The 11,814-nt window shown below is 36.5% G+C and overlaps 1 protein-coding gene and 1 pseudogene across 2 annotated transcripts; both read left to right on the top strand.

Moving 5' to 3' along the window:
• The first annotated feature begins 821 nt into the window (after positions 1-821).
• Positions 822-2,125, top strand: LOC148174472 (acyl-CoA Delta-9 desaturase-like). The gene is made up of 3 exons (XM_088036194.1): positions 822-1,265; positions 1,306-1,828; positions 1,877-2,125. Exons 1-3 carry the CDS (start codon positions 1,133-1,135, stop codon positions 2,121-2,123), a joined length of 903 nt encoding a protein of 300 aa, XP_087892320.1. The 5' UTR covers positions 822-1,132; the 3' UTR covers positions 2,124-2,125.
• A 2,273-nt stretch (positions 2,126-4,398) lies between these two features.
• LOC148174471 (acyl-CoA Delta12-desaturase pseudogene) lies at positions 4,399-5,394 on the top strand (annotated as a pseudogene). The gene is made up of 3 exons (XR_015770154.1): positions 4,399-4,534; positions 4,572-5,094; positions 5,145-5,394. The product of XR_015770154.1 is annotated as an acyl-CoA Delta12-desaturase pseudogene (transcript).
• Positions 5,395-11,814: the final 6,420 nt, after the last annotated feature.

Raw genomic sequence — 11,814 nt, 5'->3', positions numbered from 1 at the left:
AAATTACAAATTTCATGCATATAAAATGACATCAGAAATATCGTCATCAAAATCTCGTCCTTTTTAATTAGCGTTGATTACAACTAATTGCGTTTAAAAAAAGTGGAATGCACCTAGCGTGGCGTATACATACGCACACGTCTTATAACTATATTAAATTTTTCGTAAAAAGACGACTTAAGCGTAAAATAGTTTTAAGACCCCATCCTAACGATTTGTATTATTGCTTTCACTTGCTTTTATTACCACAAAGTGGTAATAAAAGTCAATCGACAACTCCGGTGGTTCTAAATTTATGTAAATTTATGAAAAATTTTACAACGTGCGGTTTCATGTCTTATTAAAGCGGATTTAATTGTAATTTGGTGATAGCGAGATATAAATCTGACACCGTGTAAAGACTACCTGGAGTGCCATCAAAAATGGCTCCAGAATAGCGAAAGTCCCGTTTACGCGATTAAACAGAACGTCACGAGAATATAAATAACGACCCGGTCGAATAAATTCCATTTAACCTATTAGCATCTTCAGCTGACCACGGTTCACTGGGACACGACTGCTGAAAGGTCAAGGCCTCTGCAAGGTTGAAAAAATCGCTCTGCTGTACAAGGCGACGTCCAAAAATCGGCGCGGGATTAAATTTGGATTTTGAAAAAAAGGTTTTTTTTATAAGGACACGAAATTATCTGACTGGATTAATTTAGAAATCTCCAAATCCGAGTAAATTTAAACTTTCCATGTTAGATGTTGTTAATATGTGACCATCGCTTGATAATAATTGCAAATTGCTAATTAATTTAATTATTACTCGCATTTTTCTACTAATAACTTGTTTTTAATTAATCTTATGCATAATGCAGCGTTGCTAAAAGGTCGAAGCTATAATTTTCAAAAATGGCTAAAATCAAAATTACGATTTCCATCAACGTCAGCCGTTCATTTTTTCCAAGGTTTTTATACGAAATGCTTAGCCAAACCACAACAACAATAACGCAATTATTCATTTCAGTACATTTATTTTTAAACATATTTTTGTCGCCTGCGTCCATTTTTCCAAAAGACAATAAACAATTCGTGCGTCGCAAATTATTTAAAATGCCACCGCCGCCGAAATTTGAGTTCAGTCTTGATCATGGGCACTCAAAAACTCGTCGATACCATAGTATGGAGACACTTAGTGTTGTTTTCAACCTTCCACTTCTTGGCCCTCTTCGGCCTTTTTTCCATCATATCGTTGAAAACGACTCTTTCTACTTTTATTTGGTGTAAGTACCTAAATAAGGACACACACTCAATCTTGTTCAGTTGTATTTTTAGTTTTCTGTACCATCCAAGGAGTGACTTCTGGTGTCCACCGCCTATGGTCCCACCGCAGCTACAAAGCGAAGCTCCCACTACGCCTTTTTCTGGCGTTTTCCCAAACCATGTCCTTCCAATTTAGCATTTGGAAATGGGCTCGCGACCACCGCGTCCACCACAAGTACTCCGACACCGATGCAGACCCTCACAACTCCAGTAGAGGATTCTTCTTCTCCCATGTTGGATGGTTGTTGGTGGAACCCCACCCAGACTTCACCAAAAGAGCGAAGGAAATCGACTGCTCCGACTTACGACTCGACCCCATCGTGTACTACCAAAACAAGTTCTTCGTACCTTTAACACTCCTTCTTTCGTATGTCTTCCCGGCAGTCGTACCGTGGTACTTCTGGAGCGAAAATTTCTTCGTTGCGTTCACCACAGCTGGAGCTCTGAGGTACATCCTGGTTTTACACTTGACGTGGTTGATTAACAGTGCCGCTCATTTGTGGGGGAACAAGCCGTACGACAGGTAGGTAGTACTAAAATGTACCATCATGGGAGTTAAGGTTGGTTTTAGGAGTATTAAACCGGTGCAGAATTGGGTGGTGTCGCTTTTGATGCACGGGGAAGGGTGGCACAACTACCATCACACTTTTCCATGGGACTACAAGGCGGAGGAGTTGGGGCGGTACAGTTTGAATCTGAGTACCGCTTTTATTGATTTGATGGCCAAAGTTGGGTTGGCGTACGATTTGAAGACTGCAAGTAGAGACGTGGTAGAGAAGAGGATGAAGAGGACTGGAGAAACTTTAGCGGAAAGTTGATGTTAGATATAATTAAATTGTTATTCTTTACAATAAGAGTCTTTATTTTAGTAAAAATGCGTCATTTTTAAAATTGTAATTTTTTTGACATGTGAATGCAAGGAAATGCTTTAAATTCGACATTGATCTATTTTTATTGTCAATTTACGCAAGTTGCTGACGCATGTTATTGAATTTATTGAATTTACATTCAATAAGGGCAAGGATGAAGATAAATGCATAGAAAAAACTACCCGGAAAATGTTGGAACAGAAAATGGGGCTAAATTTTCAAAGTTTTTTGGTCCAGAACAAATCAAAAATTTGTCTTTATAAATCGTCTTAAATTTGCCCATATTTAGAGGTACAAACCTCACGACAGGTTGTTCGGAAGAGTACTGGGTGGGTGTTTAGACTTGACACTTTCCCATGTGACTATAGCGCCGAAAAGTTGAGAGAATACAATTTTAATTTGAGGTACTGCTTTTTTTGACGTTATGGGGGTGGTTCGATGGGCGTACGACCTAAAGACAGCAAATCAAGAGGTGGTGCAGATGAGGATGAAGACGACGTGGTCAACTACTTCTCGAGAGACAAGAATGGAACTTCCACCGAGAGTTGTATTCGATTTTATTCACAAGCATAAATAATAAAATTTCTTAACAGATGAGTTATGACAATCAAGAAACTTCAATACTTTGACGTTTTGATCAGAATTCTAACCAAACTGTTTGAACTAACATTCATTGTCACAAAATAAACTTTGACGATGCTTCTGACGCATAATTCCGCACTCCTTGCTGAGCGCACTTGTTCTTAAAAAATTTTTCGTACCGACCTTTTCTATTTTCAGGTCCGCCGTAGCCTTTTCTGCTGCCATCCGCAACTCCAGAGAAGTAGGTACATTTAAAATCAGACATTACAAGTCAAGATCTGCACATCGCTAGCCCAATTTAATTTACGTTTGACACTCATCAGATTTGTCAGTTGCAGAATTTTTCCTACTTTTTTAATCATAATCTAGATATCTAGCATTTTGAGGGTGGGAAATGGGTATTTCCTAACCCGCGAGGAAGTAAACTGTCATGGTAATGGTTCATTTCCCAACTTTTAAAAAGAATGGAAACTTATGTATTATTAACTGATTGTGAATAAAATACATTTTCAAGAACTGCACAGTAGGGGAACGCAGGGTAATGGGAGCCATCAGGTAATGGGAGCGATAGTAATACAAGGAAAAGTAGGCACATTTGCGCGATCGTAAGTACTCGGTCGCTTCCGTCAACCATCGTTAAACTTCGCCCGATGAACACGAGTCGTTAGCGCCATTCGTTAAGTCACGAAGAAGGGTTGTGTGTTTTTCGCTCCATGCTTATAAAAAACTGCCGATTGCCAGCGCCAAGCTAAGCATGAAGTTATATTCTATATTTATTTTTTATTTGTGTTACAAATAGTTCATCGCATTAATAACTAAGACCTCATTTAAAGTATGTTTAGTTGAATTTTCGGGCCAGAGTAAATATTATGGCCCAATTTCCCAAAAAACGTTAAATGGGCTCTCATTACTCGCATGTGTCGGGTAATGGGAGCGATTGTTTTTTTTTATAAAATCGTTATTGGACCTTAACCTATGACTGTAATTTATTATATTTGTGATTGAAATATACTTAAATCAATTAATGTAAAAGTTCCTAATTAAAAACTATAAGAATGTTAACAAATGTTGTTTTTATCAACATTTTCCCTTAGTAGGCTCCCATTACCCTGGTTTTCCCTAAAGACAATGTCATTTTCTGACCCTAATTAATTACTATAAAAATCGAAATATGAATATTTTATTGTTGCCTTCGCGCACTTAATTTGCACTAATTAATTAATTCTAGTACTACTTCTTTACATTTCTGATAAGGTGCTGTCTATATCTAGTAGTAACCTTACAGCAGGTGGTACCAAAATGTATACTAGACTGATCATAAGTGGTGCAAATTGAGTGGGGTCTTCTGTGATTCTCTGAGAAGGTTTGCATGGGTACCTAACATAACTTACCACAAGAGTATAACAAGAATTGGCAGTACTACAGTTAAAATTTTAGTACCCCTTTGATATAAGTGTAAAAAAATCGCAATGAGTCCTTCCTCTTGAAGGACATTGCTAAACTATGACGTTTTTGCAAATTATATTCCAAGGCCTTTCAAAAATTCTTCATTGTTTTCTTTAATGAAGTATTAACATGCCCTATTGTTGTGTGCGGGTACTTAAGCCGAACTAACGTCAATCAAACGCTCAGTACCAGCAAAATGATGAAAATCGAACAAACTCTTTCCACCATCCGTTGGTTCAATGTGATGGTTCTAACCTTCTTACACTTATTCGCGTTTCATGGAATTTACCACATCCTCACTCTCAAACTGGCGCTACCAACTCTATTTTGGTGTAAGTATGATCAAAAGTACCAAAAACAATTTTTTAGTTGTTTTCATGCTCTTTGGTACTCTGCAAGGAATGACGTCCGGCGCCCACCGCCTATGGTGCCACCGCAGCTATAAAGCGCGTTTTCCCCTCCGACTCGTTTTGGCGTTTTTCCAAACCATGACTTTTCAATTCAGTATTTTGAAATGGTCGCGGGACCATCGCGTCCATCACAAGTACTCCGATACGGATGCGGATCCCCACAACGCGAGTAGAGGATTCTTTTTCTCCCATGTCGGGTGGTACATCACGAAAGCCCATCCAGAGTTCAAGAAACGAATCAAAGAAATGGACTGCTCGGACTTGTTAGCCGATCCGATTGTGTACTACCAGAACAAGTACTACATCCCATTGGTTGTTTTCCTCACCTTTGTGTTTCCAACGGTAGTTCCGTGGTACTTCTGGAAAGAAAATCCGTACGTTGCGTTCACCACCTGTGCCGCTCTGAAATTAATGCTAGTTTCGCACTTTACATTTTTGATTAACAGTGCTGCCCATATGTGGGGGAACAAGCCGTATGACAGGTAGTACGAAAATTTGTTTTGATGGGTGCTTACCATTAGTTGGGTTTTAGGAATATTAAACCTGCGGAGAATTGGGTGGTGTCGCTACTGATACTCGGGGAAGGGTGGCACAACTACCATCATACTTTCCCATGGGACTACAAAGCAGAAGAGTTGGGGCGATATAGTTTGAATTTGAGTACTGCTTTTATAGATTTGATGGCCAAAGTTGGGTTGGCGTACGATTTGAAGACTGCAAGTCGAGAAGTGGTAGATGGGAGAAGACAGAGGACTGGAAAAATAAGAGTTGGAGAAAAGTGATAAATCTAAATTAGATAATTCTTCAGACTACGATAGTTTTTTCTTCATATTTGCTGGTATACACAAATTTATTTTAGAATTATACGTGTTCTTTAAGTCTGTGATAAAAATGTAAATTTAATGCAAATAAGTGTGGAATTTATTTCAAAATTAATGTGAATATAAGGAAATAAGTTTAACATTGATCTATTTTTATTCTTCAATTTAGATGTAATTTATATTCAATATGGGCAAGGATGAAGGTAAGTAAAACCAAATCGGAAAAGGAAATGTTATGATTAAAGCAAAATTGCATTCAACGTCTTAGATTTTGATAGACTTGGCTTAAAACGACGCAATTTGATAAGGTTTATCAGAATAAGAAGAGGAAGAGAAAGGTACGAAATTTGGCATTATAACGACAAAATTAGAAGAACTCTTTTAACTCTAGTGAACTTTTTTATGTACTTCAAACTACTGTTTTGGAGTCGTGTATTAACTCTACCAAATTGCAAAATTGTAGAGCAAAAGATAGATTTTAGAAATTTTTATTTTTGAGGCCAAGCAAAAATTTCCGACATCCTCTACCAACATTCCTAATTTTAGTAATTTTAATGCAAAAACTATAAAATTTGGGCAATTTACTATTTTGGGGTAATGTAATGACTGTACCAAATTGCAAAATTGTAGAGCAAAAAACACAGAATTTATAATTTTTTTTTTGAGACCAAGCAAAAATTTCCAACACACTTCACCAAAATTCGTTATTTTGGTAACTTCAGTGCTACAGCTATAAAATTTAGAGAATCTACTATTTTGGACTTGTGTAATAACTCTACTAAATTGCAAAATTGTAGCTCAAAAGACAAAGTATTTATTTTTGAGGCCAAGCAAAATTTTCCTACATCCTCCACCAAAATTCCTAATTTTGGTAATTTCAGTGTATAACTATAAAATTTTAGCAAGTTACTAATTTGGGGATGTGTATTAACTCCAACAAATTGCAAAATTGTAGAGCGATAGAGAAAGATTTTAGAAATTTTTATTTTCGGGTCTAAGCAAACATTTCCAACACATTTGATATTTTGGTAATTTCAGTGCTGCAGGTATGAAACTTGAAGAATCTATTATCTTAGAGACGTGTATTAACTCTACCAAATTGCAAAATTGTAGAGTCAAAGACACAGATTTTAGAAATTTTTATTTTTGAGACACAAAAATTTCCAACACACCACCAAAATTCGTTATTTTGGTATTTTAGTGCTACAAGTATGAAATTTGGAGAATCTATTTTGGAGTCGTGTATTACTCTACCAAATTGCAAAATTGTAGAGCAAAAGACATAAAATTTAGAAATTTTTATTTTTGAGGCCAAGCATAAATTTCCTACACCCTCCACCAAAATTTCTAATTTTGGTAATTTCAGTGCTATACCTATAAAATTTGGGGAAGGTACTATTTTTGAGTCATGAATTAATTGTACCAAATTGCAAAATTGTAAAGCAAAAGACACAGATTTTAGAAATTTATATTTTGGAGATCAAGCAAAAAAGTGTCGAAATGAAAATTATGGTCTGGAAGGCCTTAGACATCTTTTTATGTTGGCAGCATGAATTTTGGGTTACTATAGGACATACCGAAGAAAAATTTTGGGAAAATACAATTCAAGGTGTTAGCTCTTCGGTGCCCATAAAGTTTTTTTCCCACCTGCAAGCCTTTTAAACTCAAAATGTTCGAAATTTTGTACCATTTATTGGTATAACATTGCGGCCAAAAACTACCAACCTTTGAAAGCGTTATTAGTTGTCGGTATAAACTACCTTTTTTATCTTATTTTACCATTTCGTTAATTAAATGCTAAGAACTGGCTACATTACAACCATTTTGAAACATGTTTATAGCTTAGTTTTTTAAGTTTAAATCGATGATGCTTGATAACCTTGGCCAGTTACGTAATATTTTCCCAATTCCAAAAAACACTCGTTTTTTCCACCAAGTCTTTGGTTTTTACAAACATCCTGTCAATTCCCGCGATTTTTTAATAGGTCGAGGAAATCCCTCTCTTAAAAATCCTCAATGTCGCCGCATTTTCCTGGTGTTAATAGTGTCTCGTTTTGCTCGTTTTAATAGGTAATAATTAATTTGATTATCCGTAATTTATGTCCTTTCTCCGCACACCATTGGAAAAGCTGCGTTTCCCTTTTGTCTTGAAACAGCAGGTGATTACATGCCTCTGTCAAAACGCGAGTTTAAATAAAATGATATACCAAAAATGGACGTGCAATTTATCGCTTGATTGCTTTCTTGATATTATCGTGTTTTGTTTCAGCTATCACGATTACCTTGAAAAGCACGATTTAAATGGGAAAAAGAATGGACTAGGAAGAAGTGAGTTCCAAGAGTCTGGGCGAAAATTTTGCCGCAGCATCCACGCTTATCTGGCGATGTTTTTGACTTTGGTTTTTTCATCACAAGTGTGCATTCGTTCGTGTCGTCCATGAATCACCCAGATAAGATCTACGTATGTCTAGTTTCAATCGAGATGTTGAAAGTGCGCAACGAGGCGCTCCAAGTAATTTGACTCAAGTGCCAACAGTCGTCTGAAGAAAATGCACCAAGAACGAATTAACCTCCGCGTGTAAAAATCTCCAACGCCAAGGCTAGTTTTCACAGAAAATCCGCACAAATGTCAAGGCTAGCAGGACCGGGCTTTTCGATATCGGAAACGCCATTTTAAATCATCTTTTTTACACAATGGTCTCACGAGGCCTTGGAAAGTTTTTCGAAACGGGGTCGTATTTTAAGATTTTTAATTTCGTTACTTTTCCTTTTTCGTCGACATCCTGTCCGCTCCTGTGAAGAACTGGTTTGAAGAAATTAATCTGCGGCGATTTAGGCACGCTTGTGAATTTACGCTTCCTGTTGAAAAAATTAAATTAGTCAACAGCAGGTATGAGATTGTAGTCAGGATGTAGCTGAAGTTTATGTCTTACAATTATTTTCGACGGCTATAAATCTGAGGAAATTAGCTACAATTGTTGGGAATATATTGCTGGCGATTTGATTCATTTTCGGTTTGTTCTAGGCGAGGAGAAAATGCGGGATGACGGGCTTACGTAAGAGATGACACCTACGTGTTGTAAAGTATGTTGCAACGATAAGTGGACGACAAGTTTAAGGTGCGAGCAACATTTACTTTTACAAATTTATGAAAGAAAACTCTTGTAGACAGGCGCGTATCTCGATAGTTTTATTCGTTTTAAGTTAAATGGAGTTAGAAGTGCTATTAAGCCGTGATGCAATCACAAAAAAATGTTGGGCTGCCTGCACGACTGTGAACAAAAAGCAACAAAAAAAAAAATTAACAGAAAATAAGCGAAAACTCAAACCTTAAATTTTTGGGAAATCTAAGAACCACTGTTTATCTAAAAATTGCGAGAAAAATGATGGCGCAAACGGTTTCTCAATATTTCTAATAGTTTTCTAAATATTCAGCACGGATTGATTCGAATCTCCAAAAATGTAACCCTTTGGCGACAACCCAAAAATTCAAACGGCCATAACTTAGTTATTTGTGGACGAAAATTATAAAATCTTGCGGTTTTAGATTCAGCATGTCATTCTGTGTAAATTGACTCAAAATTTGCTGAGTTTGCTTAATGAACAAACGAAGCATTGGCTAAAAAGAAGATTTTGGGGTAATTTTCAATCACTGTTTTCAAGGCAAAACGACGTTTGATGTGTTTACAGTAAGGGAAAATGGGGCTCGAGATCTATTTCTAGCCAACTTTTAGATCGATTGGAAAAATAGTTTACGAGTTATGGATAAAAAAACAAAAAATTGAAAATTGTTCATCATTTGAGTCGGTTTTTTGTCCCAAAAAATCGACTATCGAATTTTGGGCTTTTGAGCACTCTTTATAACGTAGAATGAGGCGAGGAAAACGATGGCGTAAACCGTTTCTCAATATCTCTTAAAAATTTCCGAGATATTTAACTTTAAAAATTTGGAAAAATTAGGAAATTTGAAAATTAACTATTCGAAACTTTGATCCGCCATAACTCAGTTATTTGTTGTCGGATCTGGCTTTTAATCTCAGATTTGAAATCTGCGGAAAATTATGAGTAAATTGATCTAAATAACGCAAGTTTATTCCAAAAAATAAGCGAGATATTGATATTAGAAGTTTCGCATAATTTAGTCATGAATTTTCGCGAAAAACTTAAACTTTCGACATTTGTAAAAATTAAGAACGATTTCTTTGCTAATAATCGCAAAAAAAACGATGGCGCAAGTTTCTCAATATCTGTCGTAGTTTCCGAGATATAATGTTAAAAATCTGTTTTTATGGGGTCTTTTTAAAGTAATTTTCAATATTTTTTTTCTATTTCGCGTTCATAATGAAGATATTTCGATACGCGTTTGAGCGTATTTCGGTATTGTAATGGACCAATCCCGTGCCAATATTTCCAGGAGCATTTATTTTTCTTAGGTTTGCAGCAGACAAACCGTCAACCTGCCGTCAACGTTGACAATTTAGATTTCGGTTTTGATAAACCATGATAAATCGATCAATACACTATTATTTCTTGTTGTACTTGAGTTAATAATTCATCGGAGAAAAACTCTTTAGATGCAAGAGAACCATCATGATCATGATCAACATCTTTGCTCTCTTGGCTCCCTTGCGCTCCGGTAACCTCAAAACGTCACACCTGTGAAACTGACTGAAATTGGATTTGGCTACTTCGAATTTTTTTCCCAAACATTTTGCAAATGCCAACTACCCTAAAATTCCCTAGATTTCGAAATCAAGTTTTTTCGTTTAAAATAAGGCGAAATAGAAAAAATAGCGTATGATACTTGTTCATAATGCATTTTGCTGCACTTACTACTTTATGACACTCCTCGCTGCGCTATCGTGTCCTAAAAACGTGCGTGCGGCAAAGTGTTCATTATGAAACGCGTTTCATAATATACTATTTCGAGACACTTATTACTTTTTTACTTTAAATCAATCGAAAAAGCAGCTTAAAAGCCATCATTTGACCAAATCTTAATCCGCTCAGTCAAATAGTTTACGAGTGGCGACCAAAAAACCCAAAATGCGAAAAAAAAATGATTGAGTAGAAATGTTTTGTGCAGATTTTTTCAAATTATCTTTAAATTTTCTTTCCATTTTAGTTTTTTATCGTTTAAACTTGAATTAAAAGTCCTCTAAATTTGTCTGCACAAATCTAGAATCGAAAAATTTGGAATCTGCAATAATTAGAAATGGGGCAAAAAATAAGAACTTTTTTCTTGAAATTTTTGTCCAAATCCTGAAGAATCTATTGTAAAGTTGCGAGCAAAAAGAGCTTTGCCTTCGAGGAGTGTCTATAAAATGGTATGCGTGCAAGCCCCATCGTTCGTCTGCCCACGTGCAGCCCCCCAAATTAAAAATTAGTCAAATCCGCAGTACTTTCGCTTCATCTTCCTAAGTAAGTTCCTTAAAGAAGATATACTGCACGGAATCAGCAAAGTGCATCGCGTTCAACTACAGAATGGGTCTCCTCTCATTCATATAGCGCCAGGTTCATGCATATGTATTACACGGAGCTCACACACCGATCGTGGATTGTAATATATTCATATATTCACTAATATGCGATATTGATTTCATTATGGTAATCTCAGATCATTATCTTGACACAGGAGTTTGTCTTTATTTCGATGTAATGGACAGCGTCTGATGGACAACCTAAATTAACTCCTCACCTTCGTAATGACTTCACGGCTTCGAAATACTCAATGAATAAATAAAAGTACGTGCCAGACCAGGTTGTACAAGTCACGATACGGCACGAGAAAAAAGCGGAAAAGTAGACGAGTAGTGGTGTTATTAAGTCTTCGCGGGACTCCGAGGAAAAGTTGTGGTAAAATATGAAGAGGCTTCGAGCTATTCTCTGATTGACGGAGGTTGAGAAAGCGAGGAGGTTTGTCTCGATAATCTAATTATCCACAGTTTGAAAACGTGATGGGAGACTTGCAAAATGTGAGCAAAATTCGATCGTTCGAAATTATTTTTACATAAAAGTCATAAGTGCTAATTACACGACTAGGAGGTGAGCACAAAGGTGCAAAATTATTTGAGAGATGCTCCGATAAGACCTCTTTTTATACAAATTGCAACTGTTAAGAGTTTAATAGCGGAATAAAATGCCCCTTTATGCGATTTTAATGCAAATCTCTCATTTCATAATACGATAACCATCTTCCTTAACCAATAAACGAACCATTAATTGAACCCGATTAACGCCAATTAAATCCGCGCGTTTTTGAAATTCTTTCCGCTTTTCCCGAAACTCCGTCTCTCGCTCGTAAGTCAGAAAAATAATTTCGAGGCTTGTTCGTGTGCAGTCCGAACGAGCAATAATTTTCTACAGGCCGGACAGAGGCTC

The sequence above is a fragment of the Gnatocerus cornutus genome, chromosome 5, assembly GCF_029298725.1.
Source record: "Gnatocerus cornutus isolate USDA-ARS CGAHR chromosome 5, icGnaCorn1.1, whole genome shotgun sequence".
NCBI lineage: Eukaryota > Metazoa > Arthropoda > Insecta > Coleoptera > Tenebrionidae > Gnatocerus > Gnatocerus cornutus.
The sequence above is the reverse complement of the archived record's forward strand: the minus strand, read 5'-3'. Positions and strand labels throughout refer to the sequence as shown.